The sequence below is a fragment of the Salvia splendens genome, chromosome 20 (genome assembly GCF_004379255.2).
Source record: "Salvia splendens isolate huo1 chromosome 20, SspV2, whole genome shotgun sequence".
Classification (NCBI taxonomy): domain Eukaryota; kingdom Viridiplantae; phylum Streptophyta; class Magnoliopsida; order Lamiales; family Lamiaceae; genus Salvia; species Salvia splendens.
In genome coordinates this window covers 24,850,929-24,868,904 of record NC_056051.1, presented here as the reverse complement: position 1 = coordinate 24,868,904, position 17,976 = coordinate 24,850,929, and the positions used below count along the sequence as shown (strand labels likewise).

The 17,976-nt window shown below is 34.8% G+C and overlaps 2 protein-coding genes across 2 annotated transcripts; one reads left to right on the top strand and one right to left on the bottom strand.

The window, feature by feature from the left end:
* The first annotated feature begins 597 nt into the window (after positions 1–597).
* LOC121780717 (uncharacterized protein At1g66480-like) lies at positions 598–3,176 on the top strand. Its single transcript, XM_042178350.1, has 2 exons — positions 598–1,366; positions 2,847–3,176. The coding sequence occupies exons 1-2, from the start codon at positions 788–790 to the stop codon at positions 2,907–2,909; spliced, it is 642 nt and encodes a 213-aa protein (XP_042034284.1). The 5' UTR covers positions 598–787; the 3' UTR covers positions 2,910–3,176.
* Positions 3,177–4,257: 1,081 nt separating this feature from the next.
* LOC121782531 (putative 1-phosphatidylinositol-3-phosphate 5-kinase FAB1C) lies at positions 4,258–12,004 on the bottom strand. The gene is made up of 13 exons (XM_042180406.1): positions 11,372–12,004; positions 10,851–10,900; positions 10,017–10,760; positions 9,177–9,935; positions 8,847–9,000; positions 8,419–8,763; positions 7,647–8,306; positions 7,237–7,568; positions 7,016–7,142; positions 6,779–6,943; positions 5,165–6,673; positions 4,817–5,077; positions 4,258–4,736 (listed from the first exon to the last, which is right to left on the bottom strand). Exons 3-13 carry the CDS (start codon positions 10,523–10,525, stop codon positions 4,482–4,484), a joined length of 5,076 nt encoding a protein of 1,691 aa, XP_042036340.1. The 5' UTR covers positions 10,526–10,760; positions 10,851–10,900; positions 11,372–12,004; the 3' UTR covers positions 4,258–4,481.
* Positions 12,005–17,976: the final 5,972 nt, after the last annotated feature.

The following is a 17,976-nucleotide window of genomic DNA, read 5'->3' as shown; positions in this document are numbered from 1 at the left end:
ATTAATCAATCATTTTTGCTCCTAACTTTGTGTCATTTTCGATTTGTTTTATTGACTTGTTACCAACTTACCATCATGTTCTCTCAAAGTCCATTTTTATTTTTGTTAGGGAAGAAATTGGGAGTTGATGAAAAACAAAAATGAGGTTAGTTGTTACACCACTTTAGCATAAATATATTGGTCGTACTAAAAAATACGTATGATAGTTCAACCTAACTATGACACGTACGTATGATACTTCAATTTGATTGAAAATTTTGAAGACATTGGAGAATGTAGGAGCCAAAGAATATTCTATACGTTGGCTTCAGATAAGCATGACCACGTTTATTAGTAAAAACAAAAATATTTTATAAAATGCATGCGAGACAACTCTCCTAACTAATAGGAACACAATTTAAAATGTTCAACATTGATACAACGGTAGTAGTAGTAGTACTATAGAAGCATAGACATAAAATTAGCTTTGAAAAACTAAAACCCAAATTTCTAAAATCGAAAATTTTAGAATAATTATAAATAGAGTAATAAATTCTTTTTAGCTGTTGTGTAACAATATTATGGATTGGTATGTCCCAATCTTGTCTAGTAGTAGTAGTATTTTTCAAAGGGCCTCCAAAGTTTCCAAATGTGCACACTTTTCTTGACCTCATAAACTTCATGCAACAATAACCCCTTGCATATAACCACCTCCATAAAAGCTACCCAAATTCCTATCCATCACTCCTCTTCCCATAATTCATTTTTTCACATCACACAAAATCAAGAAAAATAAGGCAACAATAAAATGGGGAATAGTTTGGGAGGAAGGAAGAGTGCAAAAGTGATGAAGATCAACGGTGAGAGCTTCAAACTAAAGACTCCGATTCGAGCCGGGTCGGTCTTGGAGGGCTACCCGGGCCACGTCCTGCTCGAATCGGAAGCCGTGAAGCATTACGGCGTGCGAGCCAAGCCGCTGGAGCCGCAGCAGGAGCTGAACCCGAAGCGCCTCTATTTCCTAGTCGAGCTGCCCAAATTTCCCGAGGAAAACGGCGCGCGGAGGGTAAGATCGGGAATTCACATGGGCGCGAAGGACCGGCTCGAGAGTTTGATGCTGGCGCGCCGCTCGGCTTCGGATTTGTCTATAATGAAGCCGCCGAGCATCGCGGCGGCTGAGGAGGAGAAGGAGAAGGCCGCGGAGGCCGGGAAGAGGGTGAGGATGAGGCTGCCGAGAGCGGAGGTGGAGAGGCTGATGGCGGAGGGTAAGGATAGCGGGGAGGTGGCGGAGAAGATCGTGGGGCTATGCATGGCGAAGAGGGCCTCCGCGGACGGCGGCGAGGCGGCGGCGGAGAAGAATGTGCATTTTAATGGAGATCGTCGAATCAAGGTTAGTTATTTCTGGTAATAAAATTTTTTAATACTAGTTTAAATTGTTTAATTGCACATAATCATGCAAATTATAGGTAAATAGTCGATTTTGTTTTGTTTGGGACGTTTAGCCAAAAATATTCCGGTTAGGTAATTACCATTTAGCACCCATCGTTTTATTTTTGAGAATACATTGTTCGGCAAAAAAAATTCTGGTGATCAGATTAACGACTTGGCTGCCGAAATTAAGCATCGATTGAGTAATCGACGTGCAAGTGAAAATCGATATTCTGATTGCTAGTAATTTTTATAGGATATTTATTCTAAAAATAATATAATGAATAATACTAAATAGTAGTAATAAGTAATTACCTAAAATAAACAAGGACTTTTTCTTCCCCTTGTCATACTCTACAAATTCGAGTTTCTCCATTTTTCTTGCCATGTTTAGCGGAATTTGTTTGTATTGAACATAAACTTTCGTTCCATGTGATTTTTGTTTGAAAAATCAGTAAGATCCAACAGATAATATTAATTAATCATGTAGATATCTATAAAGTAAAACATAGATTACGCAATAATAGTAAAATAATAGTTCCGTACGTGTTCTCAACTTAATTTCTGAAAATTCAATCTTCTTTTTTCTATGGAAATTCTAAAATTTTGACAGTTTCAGATTTTCAAGGTAATAAGACAAATTTACTAAACTGTTTCAAACTTTTTGTGTGTATAAAATTAAGACCATGTCTTGTGTAGTCAAACTAGGTCGGCTCTTGCATCCAACGTTTTCACATGTATACAAAAATGCTAAAAAAATGAATTCTACATTAAAAAAAATTTCCAAAAGCCTGCACTCGTCAATAATAATTTTGGGGGAAACGCAAAATGTATTAGAAAATTTCGAATAAGAAAGTTTGGCATCGTTAGATAGTTTTGGGTCTAGCTAATTATTTCACTTTAGAATTGATGGAGATGTCAACTAGTGGGATTTTAGTTGCAAATGAAAAACTTTTGATTACTTTTTTTTAAAAGTTTTACATTATTGATAAATTATTAAAAAATAATAAAATGGTATTTTAGTTTTTGTCCTCTAAATAAGTTTGTTGGGAAGTATGGGGAAGATTAAATTATTAGATATAATCTTTATTAAAAATTTATAGGAGATGATATGTTTATTGTATTGAATATTAATTAAAATTATTAATGTATTTTCTTCTGAATATTATCAAAAACAATTTTGTTTGGCAAGCAATAATATGGCTGCATAATTTTATTGACAGAAAAAGATAACTACAACATTAAATATGACAAGGATTAGATGGATTTACAAAAACTAAAAAGTCTTGAACACAAATAATGACTAAGATTTTTCTTTAGCAACATAATCAATTGGGCAACTACATGACATGGACCCAACCAAATCATCATTGATATTTTTTCTTGATAAATAGTACACATTTTTTTTAAATTTAATTATGACTTAATATGTTGAATTGCAGAAACGAGTTGGATTTTTACCGATCCATGAAGGAGAGATCCAACATATTGTTATGGCTTCATAATTATTTTGGCAAAAGATATATAAATGGGTAATCTCTTTTGTTTCGTCTCTCCGAATTCACATGTAACAATTCTCAGCAACAAAGTATAGCAGAAATATTTCTGTTATTTTTGTATGTGTAAATGGTCAGATTTTAGATTCTGAGAATAATGTCTAGAAATGTATTCTAGCTAGGTGAATTATGAGAGAGTAGGTTGTATGATTCTCTTCTTATATACTACTACTACTACTACTAATTATTATTATAAATTTAAATTTCTATATCTAATTTCTTCGTGCTCGTAATTCAAATAGATGGGTTTAACAGAGCTTTGGTTTCAGAAAAAAATGTATTTTTGGTGAGAACGTAAGGAAAATGTATAATTGTTTGATGTGATTGTGTTGTTTGGTATATAAGCGTTATTTGAATATAATATGTGCTATGAGATCAATACATTTGCTAATGGAGATAGACTGGTCTAATATTGTTGTATTTGTTGATTGATTCTTGACATTTATAAGCATATTTAATGTTGTTTCAATTGGTATGTTGATTTTTTTATATTCAACTGTCATAATTCGTTATGGACTTTGTAAAGTCCATTGCTTTGGATCATTTTTACACTCAGAAAACATAAACTTGTCACAATTTTAGAATAGACAATCTATTAAACTATCCTCCTTTGGAACTATTTGATCATCATCAACCATTTATTTATTATCTGGTTAGTTAAATGTGGAGCCAAAATTAGAACTATTGTGTTTAAAGTCATAACTAATTTCAATTGTACCCCAAAAAATTAATTTTAGAAAATGACATTTCTAATATTAAATAATGACCATGCAACAATATATTTCTTAAACGCTTAATTGAAAAATATGTGGAGGCAACAGCTAACAACCACCAACTATAAAACCTAATTAAATCACTCAAAGTCAATTAATTTTCTTATTGTATTAGCATGTTTCCTATTTGCATATGCCATCTCTCAACTTCTTTCCCTTAAAACAAAATTAAATAAAGTTGCAAATATAGTTATTTTGTTGAATTATTGTGCCTTCGAAAAGTCAACGGTGAGCCTTAAAATGCCCCTTTAATCCTTGTGCAGCTGTTATATAGTAGTAGTACTTGTCTACTTTTAACAAATTGTAGTTTCAAATACTAACTATTTGCTAGGTTTGAAAAATATGTCAGATTGAAGACTTTTGTTCTTCAATTTAGTCTAGTCTTCTAATCCAATTATACAATATATCATTACTAAAATAATTAGTGTTTATAATCATTTAATTAATTTCCCATTTTCCACAAATAATTCAATTATTCCAATACCTAATTAAGGTGCATGATCTTCTAAACAACAATAGCATAATACATCACAATTTTTCCATGTTTCTTATCCTCAAAATCATTGTTTTACAATAGTATTTAATAGAACAAATGAAAACAAGAAATATTGGAATGAGGCTATTTTCCTATATTAATTTACATTGGTATACACCTCCTCTTGGGGGTGAATTCTCCCCCTTAAAAAGTAATCAATATATGAAAAAAAATACAAGAGAGACAAAGAGATTTGAAGGAAAGAATGGTGATTTAAGATGACCATTGATCTGGAACAGTGAGGAAATAGGTAGTCATAGCCTTTCTAAATCTTTTCTTGTATTGCTTTGGAGAAATTATTGTTGGAGATGCATTTTTAGGACCACCTAGTATCCCTGAAGCCTTCACCCATGTCTCCAAATGCTTGTCCCATGTATACTGCCTCATGAAATCGATGATCCCCATCACGAGCTCCTTCCTCTCCTCGTCCACCCCAACCAGCAACGAGTAGTCCATCACGTCCACAGACTACAAAGCCACACACATATCATGTTACAACACCGGTCAAAAATCATGTACTATTTTAGTAATGTATTAGTGATGCTTACGGCTAAAAATGATGTGTCGTTCCACACGGCTCTCTCCAAGCTCCTTTTCGCCTTGCCACCGAGAAATATAGGATTTGTGCGAAGCGTTTCCAACAGATTCATGTCTAAGAGCACCTTGTTAGCCCCGGTTGTGTCTGAGTTGTAACGCGACCGTAATGAGCCCTTTAGATCGTAGACTTTGGAGATGTTTCTCTTGTAGAATAGATTCTCCATCACCATCAAATCCATTTTCACATCTTTGCCTCCTTTCTTGACAGTAACCTAAGATGTAATAGAAAACAATTAAAAGTTATTACATGTATACATAAATTTGAAAAAAAAATGGCTTTTTTGGGAATGGGAATGAACCTGAAATATGCCTAGGACTTTGGCAAGGCAAGTAGGGCTTCCTGAGGTAAGAGCGTCTTTCAAATACTTGAAATACTGAGGGGCGAATTCTTCGAAAGATTCCAACTCGGTTTTAGTCACTTGCTTGATGATGAACCGGTCATCGAACGACTTTGCAAAGTAGACGTTGCTCTTCCCTCCTTGAGCGCCCCACCTTCTGCAGCGACTCAAGGAACGTACAAAGTCCACTTCACACGGACAGCATTTCCTACGGAGTGCATCAAACTGTTTCGCGTAGTAAGAAGTGACAGAGAACTTCACCTTTCCACCAGCATTGGATGATTCGTCCTCAAAAGTGATCCGGAGATGAGGGCAGTTATCTTGATCTGATGTCGACGAAGAAACACCATCGTCGGAGCTGTAATTTCCAAAGTTCGTGTAGTCTGAATCCAACGAACCAAAAGATTGCCACGTTGACAGCTCGGAAGCTAGTGAGCTCACCTTGTTGAGGAGCCTAACGTTCGACCCTATCTCAGTCCCGGTTAGCCTCCCAGCTACCCAGTCATCATACTCTTTGGAGCTAAGGGCGTATGATATTATGCTGGTGGGCTCGTTGTCGTAGACAGTGACGACAACATCCTCATGGCCATTTTGCAGAACCATCAATCTAGCCCCTTCAGGCACGAGAGAGAGGGAGGATATAAAGGAGGGAGGATCAGTCGAAGGAAGGTTAAACTTTTCAGCTTCGCGGAATGATAGTTGGGAGTAAGTCCTCTGTACATTCGCAACAGGATCCCTGACCATGTGCCTGTAGTCGCCAGAAGCATGGAATGATCGAATATTCGACAAGTACATCGAGGAAGGGGGAAGACCTCTGCGCATTCTTTCTTGGAGCCGTTGAGCAGAATCAAAGGAATGAACTCTTGTAGGTCCTGCCAGTCTTCTGAACACCGGATTCTCTTTTTGATTAACCTGAGCGAATGAAGGAGTTTCCGATGCATCTAAGCTTGACATGTCAAGCGACTGAGATTTCATCGACACCAGATCAGCACCAGACCATGCGGAATCTATCTTATCCGAAAGAATTGATCCAGCTGATGGAGCACGCTCTAAAGTAGTCGAATTTGCAGGATTCTCGTCGCCTTGGTGCAGTTCTTCTCTGCTGCGCTGCAGTCTTTGATAACTTTCCATGAAACCGGATTCGAGTTGTGAAGAGTCAAGCCCCTCGTCATTGGCGCAATCTTCTATTTTTGGATGCACAGAAGCATCATCTTCCGTACCAAGATCAAGGTTGTTGTTATTGTTCTCTTTCATGCTTGGATCAGAATCTTTCAATCCAATATGAGATGTAACATCCGTTGCAGCCTTGGGGCTCGAACCTCTTTTGAGGAGGGAGTCTAGTAGAAAAAGGCGTCGATCCCATACTTTTGAACCAACCATAAGAGAATGCCGCATACGGTTTATCTCAAGAATGTCAACTGCAGCTTCAGAGTGTTCTTGAACTTCTTTGTCGGCGAATTGGAGCAAATCCTATCAGAGGAGTGAGCATATTAGTAAACGTAAACGGATCAACATGATGAATGAAATTTTCGTTTGTATAGAAAGCATAGGAATATACTATCGATAACAACTTACTTCATAAGAAGTTTTTTCTTCACAAAGCATGCTGTTTAGCTCCAAGACATGGTTGTGCAGCTCGTTTGCATCAGAGAATTCATCCATCGAAGATATACATTTACTTTTGGATTCATCAAGAACGCGTGATATCTCTGCGTGCAAGGCCTTTGCTTTGCTCAACAGCTAATATACGAAAAGAGACAGTCAAGACAGATATTCCTTGAAAAGTAACAATCTTGTAGGTATTATTCGTACCTCATATGCTTCTTTTCTTATCCAAGGTTGCTCACCGGGATCGCCAAATTCAAGAGTTGAAGGAGGCAGACGAATGGAGAGGATGTTGATAGGTGAATACCGAAAGAAAGCAACCATATTGCCAAAACTGTCAGAGAATAACAAGGTATGTTAATTAATCATTCTACCTCTGCTGTGTTATCTCACAATGGAAATCTGTGATCGAAGAGTTTGTCGCGTACCCATAAAATCTGAGGCAGTCTCTCTGCAGCGAATGGCCACAGGTGGAAACACGGTTCCCTGTTGCATGGTTTGAAAAACTAAGTTCAAGAAACTTCCCAAACGAAAGTCCCCAAGCAGCACCGGACATAACCACTCGTTGAGTGGCTGGTGGAACCCCTTCACTGCGTTCACACCTGAGGCATCTATGCCACATCCATATCTTCCCATCCTGTTCCCCGGGAAGCTTAGCTGATAGAAGGCGTTTAACGTTTATTGTAAGATTGGCATGCTGGTGTGTATAACACATAACATGGGCTTCAGCTGATTCCTTGCACGATCGACATAGAAATGACTGCAAATATGAAACGCAATGAGATACAAGAATAATCATCGAGAGAATGGCAAAGAATGAAATAAAAACAGAAGTTACCTGATCGAACAAATCATCCCTCAGAAACCTCCCTAGTGGTTTATCAGAGTTGCCATAGAATTTCAAGCGAACAAGCCTTGACCGTTCACATACAGTTCCATTCGCCATATTATGGCTGGAAAAGGAAACTAGTATGCTGTGGTGACTGTCGTTAGCTGAAAAATATTCACCGGATGCTTCAGTATCTTCGCCATGTACAGGAGTTGCTAGTCCAACAACACCCGACTGGCCCTCTTCTTGACCTATCGTTTCTGCACGTCTAAGGCCATCGGGAGCTACATCTAATGCTAGATTCTCATTGCATGCCTCAGATAGTGCTTTTCTGTATCTAAATTCGTCTGGGATAGAAACATCATCATAACCATCATCGCCAAGCTCAGACAACGACTCCTGCAGTCCTAGCTCCAAAGTGAGATCCGCGGATCCTAAATCTATATCCGAAGCTTTGTTTTCTTCCGAGCAAGTGGTGGCCACAGCAGAATCAGGAGCCACAGATACGGCCTTGTCAAGAGGCGTTTTAGTCACCACTTTAGGAAGACTAGCGCCCTCGTCTACAAGAAAAGAAGTCTCTAGTGACAAATGATATGCTGCAAAGACAGCATATTGAGTCACATGTTTCAGCTTCCTAAGCTCTTCTCGGGACGACCCCCGCAGTACAACCTGCGCATTGAAAGGTACATGTCTATAAGCTTATCACAAAGAGTATTACAAATAGCAGAGACGATCGGAAAATAAGTAGACAGAATACTTAAACATGTGATGGATATCGTACCGTGCAGCCTAAGCGCCTTGGACAACCTTCGAAAAACATCAAAGTTTTAGATGGTTTTCTATTGAATTGGTTGACTGGTTCATGATCTTCTGAAACTTTTTCCAAGCGGAAGATTTCGCAGTGCCCCAACCTCGTTGTGGGTATGTGATCAGTCGATGGAGTTATACTAGCACCAGTACATCTAGCAATCTTCTCCAATAGAGGTCTTTTAACATTCAGAACTAAGGAGATATCTTTTGCTAGCAGATGCTCGAGAGCAATTGAAGACACACTTTTCTCGACTAGCAGAACATTTGGACGATGGGCCTCTATCTTGGAAACAACCGTCTTCAGATGATCGTTCTCCTGATTCATCGATCAAGCAAGGTTTTTTAACATCACAGGAGTAACATAAACGTATTGGACAAGAAAATCAAATCATGACAAACCAGTTGCAGTAATGTCTCGAACGATGCCAGCTGATTGGGAACTCTTTGGTACTCCAGAGCTCCTCCTAAGAGAAGCAGTCGAGCATTTTTGTATTGCGACGTCATTCGTTTGTGTTTTATGTTCTTGGTACAAACTACTCCTCTAATAAATTTGCTGCACAAGAGAAAGATAGCATACACTCTATTATAACTAACTAAGGCAAATAAGCAAATAATGTGAATGTTATATCTTTAAATGGAAATTGTTTTGACTATACGCTCGTTTGTAAGCTTTACTATATGGTGCTCGTGTGTAAAAATGCGATCTTTGGGAAACAGTATGTCATTTACCTCTGGCAAGGGGTTCCTGAAGCTACACATTTGACCTTTAAATAGTCACAGGGATCCATGCTGCCTCCTCTACTAGTATCCGGCTTCAAGAATTTCGCAGCCTGCCACGCGATAGTGGTTACTATTTCAAGCCAATCATCAGCACCGTTATCCTTTTCAGCAACTATACCCTTCCCTTGTAAAAGATGTGATACGAGAGCACTAAAGTGCCCCTGCACTGCAGATCTCCAGGGTCCTTTGTCGTTGTGACACTGCTTCTCCTTCGCTGAAAACATGGTATCTATGGTAGCGGTAGGCAAAAACATAACACCCGAATCCCCAACTTCGTCGTCCTCATCATCATAAGTAAATAAGTTCTTCTCCACCTCGTCATTGGCATCATCGGGAGGAGGAGGAAGCCAAATCAGACCATTGTTTTCAAAATCCAATGGCTGAAGCAGCTCTTCGCTAGCATGCCGAAGAATTGGCAGGTCATCGGCATCTTCTGCGTCCCAAATCCCTTTCGCAGGCATTTCTAAAACAGCCTGCTCATGGTCATCTTGAGACGTTTGATCTAGCTGTACATGACACCCGACTCCACTAGATACTGTATGCGGCCTGGAGGGGCTGTCGGAAGGGCTTGATCCTAAAGACATGGGATTATAAAATTCATGTCTAACACTAACACAACTCGAATCTACATCAGAACCATCATGAAAGTATTCGTTGGGTATGCTGAAGAAGTGGCTCATCGACTGCTCGCCCTCATCATCATAGCTCCTACATAAAAATATATCAAGATATCAAGATAACATCATCAGATACAAATCAGAAAACACAAAAGTCATGCGAGCTCGTTACCTGCTTGAGCAATAAGCAGGCACTGGAGATAGATCGTTGGGGAAAGACGCATCACTACTCCTAGCTAGAGCAATAGGGGAATGACCATCACTTCCCTCACCACTAAAACTTGGTGATGGGGGTTCTTGGCTTTGACTCGGAGACTCAGAAGGATAGACTTTGCCACTGCATCGTCTGCCACTTTTATTTGGGGGGCTATGTTCAGAACAAATCTTGCACGACATAGTATAAATCACTTCCTCTGCAGTGTCCTTCAAATGATCGGTCGATACAACTCCATCGAAAGAGGTAAGGCAGTCACTACAGTTATTGCACAACAGACTCCCACAGACTAGACACTGGTACTTGGGGTACGAACTCAACACATTTCGTGCACACTTGGAACAAAGGCTGCCGTTATCCATCATCTCAAATCCACACAATATGGTATTTGTATCAATGTAACCCCAAGACATCCAAGATTGAAACTTTTGAATAAAATTCAGCAGAGAAGTACCACGCATTCCCATATACCAGCAGAATCCAGTCACACAAGGACTCAAATTTTGCCCCTTTAGAGGAAAATTGCTCTTCTCTTCCTTCTGATAATCTTATTCAAGATTGACAAACAAATAGTTCCCAATAATTTCCCTACTCTCCTTCTAATAATCTTAAGAGAAACTTGATCGAATATGACTTTAAACTATCAACCCCACAATAAAAATAGTGGTGTTTTCTATCTTCTTTTTATTTTTCTTTGACCTCCTGAAAATCAAAGATGAATATACCACAAAATTCAATAAAAGAAAGAACCCCCAAGAATTAGAAGAAGCCACTAAAGGAGAAAGTAAATACCAAAAATTCAGACAAATCCAAACGATTAGCACCAGAAATCAAGCTTCAATCTGCAAATTTCATCATACGAAAACACAGATTAGGAAGGATATCCTCTTTCTCTCTTGTGAAACACATAAAAATTTAATCTTTAAGCTAAAGGAAGCGGCAGAGATTGAAAGAAGGCATTCCAAGGTGATTAAAAGTGGTAGAATTCAAAATTCTTGAAACACATAAAAATCTTAAAAATCATTCACCAAAACAAACTTTTTGAAGCAAAATCAGATTAGGAAGGATATCCTCTTTCTCTCCTGTAAACACATAAATTTTTAAATCTTTAAGCTAAACAAAGCAGCAGAGATTGAAAGAAGGCATTCCAAGGTGATTAACAGTGGTAGAATTCAAAATTCTTGACTCCCATATATATATATATTGAAAATCATTGGTCAAAACAAACATTTTGAAGCAAAATCTGATTTTTTATATTTGACATATTTTTTCAATCACAAATGAGATTAAGAAAAAAGCAATAGTAGATTTACCTTTGTATAAAACTTGGTGAGATTTAGGAAACTCCACTCTCCGGCAAGTAATGTGTCTGTGCTAATCATATATATAAACATTACATACTAATAAAAAACAAATTCTAGGTTAGAACTGAATTCAACCAATCCCAGAATCATCCACACCAGATTCCAAGATTGAATTTTTCATACAACAAAAAGCTCAACAAACTCAGATTTATGAAATCTCATGTAACACAACACAAAAAGGCCCAAAAATGAAGAAAGAGCTCAGAAAAACACACACGCCCACATCAAGAAATCCCAGAAAGATTCGGTCTTTGGTTCAAATAAGTAAAATTGATGCTTGAAAAAGAAAGGAAATCATCGGCAAAGTTGGAAAAAGTAGATATGGTTGAATTAATTAGAGGATGAAGAGGATGAGAATGAAGAGAAGGAAAAGGAAGAGCACAGAGAAAGTTCCTTTTCTATCTCCAATGGCAGAAGCGGCTCGCATCTCCACAACCATATTTAGGCGCCTTCTGCTTCTTCACCACGACGAGCAAATTTCTCTCTCTTAAACATGTGCTAACTTAGCTTAACTTTTAAACCAAACCCCCCTCTCTCTCTCTCTGTCAAATACACAAACACAAAGCAAACTTTTTTAATAATTGCAAGAAAATAAACATAATGTACATATCCTTTTTTGATAGAGCACTGTTTTCATCGCTATCAGAGCAATCTCTTTCTGAGAAATTGATGGGTTATTTTTTCTTTATTGAATTCTTGATTAGATTAATGGATTTTCAAGCAAGGCGACATGGATTAGTGGTCTTTCTGATTCAGCTATTGGTCAGAGAAAGAGCGATTATTAATTGGGTTTATTAAATGGCTTGAGATTTATGAAATAGTTGGGTGCGATTGGTCAGAAATATATCATGGAAATTAAAGAATTTATGAGTGCTATGTCAGCGCCAGCATTTGGATTTTGAGTATTTAATTTTCGGACAGCATGGGCGAAACCAGTTTGTCTGAGACATTTTTCGAGTTTTTTTGTTGGCTGTTTTTTTACTGTGCTTCTTTACTGTTTAACTTGGTAGATATGGTAATTGTTATTTACCTCATCATCTGTTTTATAGTCCCGATTTATATTGGACAAATGGTGCCTAATTTAGGAGTATTGTTTAGTCGGATATAGTAATTATACTGGATATTATAGTAAAAAATTTATGTATCAATCGGCACTTATTTAATAAATTACTAATAAACACTTTTTCAAATACTAATTCAGTCTAGAAAAATAATCTTAATTGTGGACTATACGGATTTTAATACAAATTGGTAAAATAACCGTGAAAAAAAAGGGTTTAAGTGTTGTTTAGTGATGTTATGTTCGACGGATGGTGCCTAATTTAGGACAATTGTTTAGTCTAACGCAGTAATTTTGATAAAAAAAAATTTCTTGTATCAATCGGAACTTACTTCAAAAATCATTATTAAACATATTTTCAAAGAATAATTCGATCCAGAAAAATAGTCTTCATTGCGGACGATAAAGAGAAAATGTGGTTTGAGTGTTGTTAGTGAATTACCTCATTATAGAAACTAGTTTTGTGGACGGTCTAAAATGGAAAAAATACGACTATTTTTGTGGACGAGGTTAGTAACAAAATTCAATATCTTTTCATAAATTTGCGATTTAGGAAGGCTCCTTGTTTTCCATCGAATTTTTTCTTTATTCTTGGTACTTGTAATCATTAGATCTCAATTTGAATAATTTGTTTTATTTTGCAATACGAGCATCAATTGTATTTTTTAATGTACAACAATATCTATAACTTCACTTTGTTGCGAGACGATGATGTTTGTTATCTGAAGGTAGTTGGTTTTTTGTCGTTTGTTACGTTACTTTTGATGTTGCTATTATTTATATTCTCACCGCTTTATGGTGGATGATGCTGCTCGGCAATTTCAAACTTTAGCACTTTTTTACTGAAAAAACAATGAGTAAAATTAATGAATTAGGCCTTCAAATTCTAAAAGGGGGTGAATATGTTCATGAATTTTGACTCATTAAACGATTTTGCTCAAGTTTATGATAGTACTATAATAAGTGGGGAACTTCTCGGAATGAAATAATTAGTGAAATTATACACCTTTATATAAGGATAAATTTGCAGTCGTATTTTTGTACTAGTATAATATGTATGAAACTTTTGTGACTGAAATAATTAATGTTATAAACTAGTTTATTCGTTTGGGCAATTTCTAGATTAGGCAGGTTTTGATTTAGGTAAAAGTGCCAAAGTTCCATTGCTAAAAAATCATTGATCTGTTACAAAAAGAAAAAAAAAACCTTTGGTTGTAAACAAAAAGACTACTACTCGCAGATTAGTGTTATTATAATTTTTTATATAAATGACAATTTTGGTATTGGTCAAATGGAAATTAATGGCATAATTGAAAATAAGAAATAATGCGTGACTTATAAGCGGAATTGCAATACTTTTTCAGGGGAGGTGTATATTACATAGATTTATAGTAAAAAAAATAAAGTTGTTTGGAAAATAAATAAAAAAAACTCCAAGACTTGCTAGCGCAGAAAGAAACATTGTTACTATGTCAACTTTAGACAACGTATAGATATTAAATTATACTCTTTCTATTCATCATTTTAAAATTTCATATACTCCATATTTTTTTCCAATTTTGATAATGAGATTACACACACACTACTATAATCAGCATAATAAATTGAGATTTACATTTATATAGAGTATTTTTTAAAGTTGCATCAAGTTAAAAGAAGACTTTTAAATTTTAATCACGAACAAGGGTATTTTTCATCTTCTCTTTTCCTTAATTTTAAAATTTTTAACCCAATATGATAAATATTACTCTTTACGTTCCTGAAATAAAGACCCGTTTTATCGTTTGAAGACATCCACAAATTAAAGATTCATTTAGTGTTTTCAGTTTTAACAAGTGTGGACCACATGCCCACTAAATCATTATATGCATATTCCATTATAAAATTAATATATAGTAATATAAAAAAAAACTTAGATTCTATTACCGTTTTTCACTCACTTTTGTTCACAAGTGATATAATATCTTAAACTTATGTTAAGTTAAGATTGGTCTTTATATTGTAAAAAAATAATAATAATTGTAGGAGGTCTAGAAGATTGGATTGCTACTTTAGCAAGAAGTAAATGAAATTTAATGCATGGCAAGGTTAATAATGACTCAAATCTCGAAAAATAAAAAATTCAGAGATAAGAAAATGAACCACACATTAGGTAAATTGCATTTAACAAAAAGAACCTTCATTTAATTGACAAAATTAACAATAATTGATGAAGAAATTGATGCTAAATATACACTTTTCATCAGGTGGGCACATGTATTACATGGTGCAGAAATGTTTAGAAAAAGGTTGGGATATGTTAGTTTTTAAATATATACAGAGAGAATTGGGATCATATATTATAATAGTATTATTCTTCCACCTACGCAATTATGGATTTATTTCAAGAAAGTCAATGATCCACCTATATATATAATTGTTTGTTGGGGTTATTTGTCGGTTTTTTATAATTTCATTAACTAATTTATAGTAGAGTTAGATAAGATCATAGCTTTTTAGGGGGATATAAATATATGTATGTATAAAATCCGTGACATCAGATGAAGTCCAAAGAATATATACTGTTGTTTTTGATAATTTGCAATAAAATAATGTTACACGTTAAAAAGATTAGGCTAATCTGTTTATTAAATTAAATTATTTTTCCTCTAGAAGATGAACTATTTTTCCTAGTTCTAAATTTTGTGCTAGTGTTAGGATATAGCTGGTCAATTAGCATGAGCTATGTCTATTACTTTTCTCATAATTACGTCTTTGCTTTGCTTAAATATTAGACTAAATGTTTATGCTTTAAATATGGTCAAAGATTAACCGCCTCATGCAAGTATTTTCTTCACAGCCGTCTATTACTTTTATCTGTGAAAAGATAGTACTACTATTATTCAAATATTGACGAATTTATCGTAAAGATTTAAGATAGGAGTGATGATATTCGATCATATTATGGCTGTTCACACAAAAAAAAATTTAGATAGTTATTTTAAAAGTAATCAATTTAAAAAAATGAAATGTAAATTTTTAGGTTTTAAATTATTAAAATTAACAATTAAATAATATTTGAGCTAGCATGAATAAGAATTACTACTATTAATTTATGTATATCTACTAAAAGGTCTAGCCATGTCTCCATAATATCTTAGGATAGTATAGTGTTATGTTATTTATTCATGTGGAATTAATGAGCAAGTATAAGTGGAATTTAAAACGGTTGAAATTATTTACAAGAACTGCAGATACACCCCTTATTATCAATTTATTATTTATACCAGATCTTTGCAACCATTCAAGAGTTATAAGTTATAACTAGTAGGTAATGTCATCAACTAAACAAACTAATTAGGCTACAAATCAATGATGCTTTTGATAAATGGCTAAAAAGAATAAGCCCCCAAAAAATAGTAGTACTAGTACTAATCACAATTTAATTTTTTTATATAACGTGGATGTTGTACATGAATAAAGTCTTTATGTCGCTGAATGTAATGATTTGTCGTCAAGGACGAAACTAGCCATCTTATTGTCGGGAGAGGCAAATGACGCCTCTCAAATTTCTCCATATATACTCTCAAATTTTTTTAAAATTTTAAATACATATTTCCACAGCAATTTTTTTTCTATTCTGCCCCTATTTTGAGTTGCCATTGATGTTTTTTTGGCTTAATCTATATTGCTTGATAATTCAACCATATACTGCATCAAGAATCAATGATATATACTTTAATTTTCAATAGAGAACATATGTTCGTATATTTAATGATGCGAATATTTCTGAAAATACTAATGGATCGGATACGTAAAATTCCAATTCTAATTCTAATATTTTGTCATTATTATTTTAAATAAAACAATTATGAATAAGTAAAGTTTTGGTTGCTCTAGTTAGGCTATCGATTTGGTAAGAGGATACATCTCCATCACTCTACGTATTAGTACCGAAAGATGCGTCACATTTTCCCAAAAATTTCAGTCATCTTCAACTTTATTTTATGGCGTTTTATCTAATCAATCAACTATTACACCAGAAAAGAATAAACAAAAATCAAATTACTACTATTATTTTATTTTATTTTATTTTATTTTATTTTATTTTATTTTATTTTATTTTATTTTATCATGGCAATGGGGTCGCCATGGAAAAAGGTAGTTGCAATTATCTTGTCCATGATCATAACAATAATATAATAATTATGTATCATGTATTTGTATGAGTCATCTCCATGTGATTATATTGTTACTTTGTAGCTTGGTTTTGGAATCCCAAAACCCTTTATTTTATTAAAAAAAATCATCGAAATGGATCTCGACTTACGTCTGCCCAAATTCTTCAATGCCCTCAACAATCCCTACAAAATTTCTTCACCTACACATCCCCACTTTATTTTGTTTTCTTTTTCTTGTCACTTTTGATAAATAATTAACGAATTTTTCGCATCCTATGACTAAATTTCTATATTTATATTTTTATTTTAAATTATAATATGTGATAGATTTGTTGGGGTTGCCATGGATTGATCGTTTATGGGATGATTCGAGTCAGGGACGGATCCAATATGTAATGAGAAGGGGCAAATGCCCCACCTCATATTCCCACATACATGTAAATATATATAACAAATTATTTTAATATATCTGGTAAGCACTAATTGCCCCCTTATATTTTGAAATACGAAAATATATTTGCCCCACTTAAGAAGATAAAAGGTAAAGTCCTAGTAATATATAAGATGGAAATTTGTATGTTTATATTTTTGCCCCCTTGACTATAAGATTATGGATCCGTCCCTGATTCGAGTTCATCATTCACTATCGGTCGGTAGTGTAGAGAGTGTGTCTTTTTTCAAGATTTTGATTTGAATATTCGATGTTAGTTAATTTTAGAACGTGCATTAAGAATATAATTTTGATGCTGATTTTCTTTCATATTATATAGTTTTTATAGAGGAGTTTATGTGTTAAACTGCCTATCGATATTTATAAATACTCTATTTGATTAGTGCATGATACATTATGTGTTTTTTTATATTTTTTTGCTTTTTAAATTGGGATTTTTTTTCTTTTCTTTACCATTAAATATAATTAATGTATTTTTTATTAATTGCTATAGGACAAGAAAAAAATTGTTATGTTGAAATGTGGAGCTTGAATGTATCAAATACAAGTAGTCTCAAAATATTGGAGTACTACCCTTTTGACTTTTGTCAGTTTTATTATTTTTCTCCATAGAAATGGGAAAGAGGGATGTTTTTTGGGAAGTGTTATTTATAAATTCTATTTACAGTGATAAGATAATACTATGGGACATTCATATTTCATCATTTGATTGTTGAACTTTGCATGACACACATTAAGGTAAGCCACTCAAACTCAAGCACTTTCATATTCATCACATATATTTTTTCCTTCCATACTTAAATTCTACTCAATTCATTCTTTGAAATTTGGCACTTTCGGGAATGGAATAGAAGGAAAATGGAATAAATAAAGATGGTTTAGT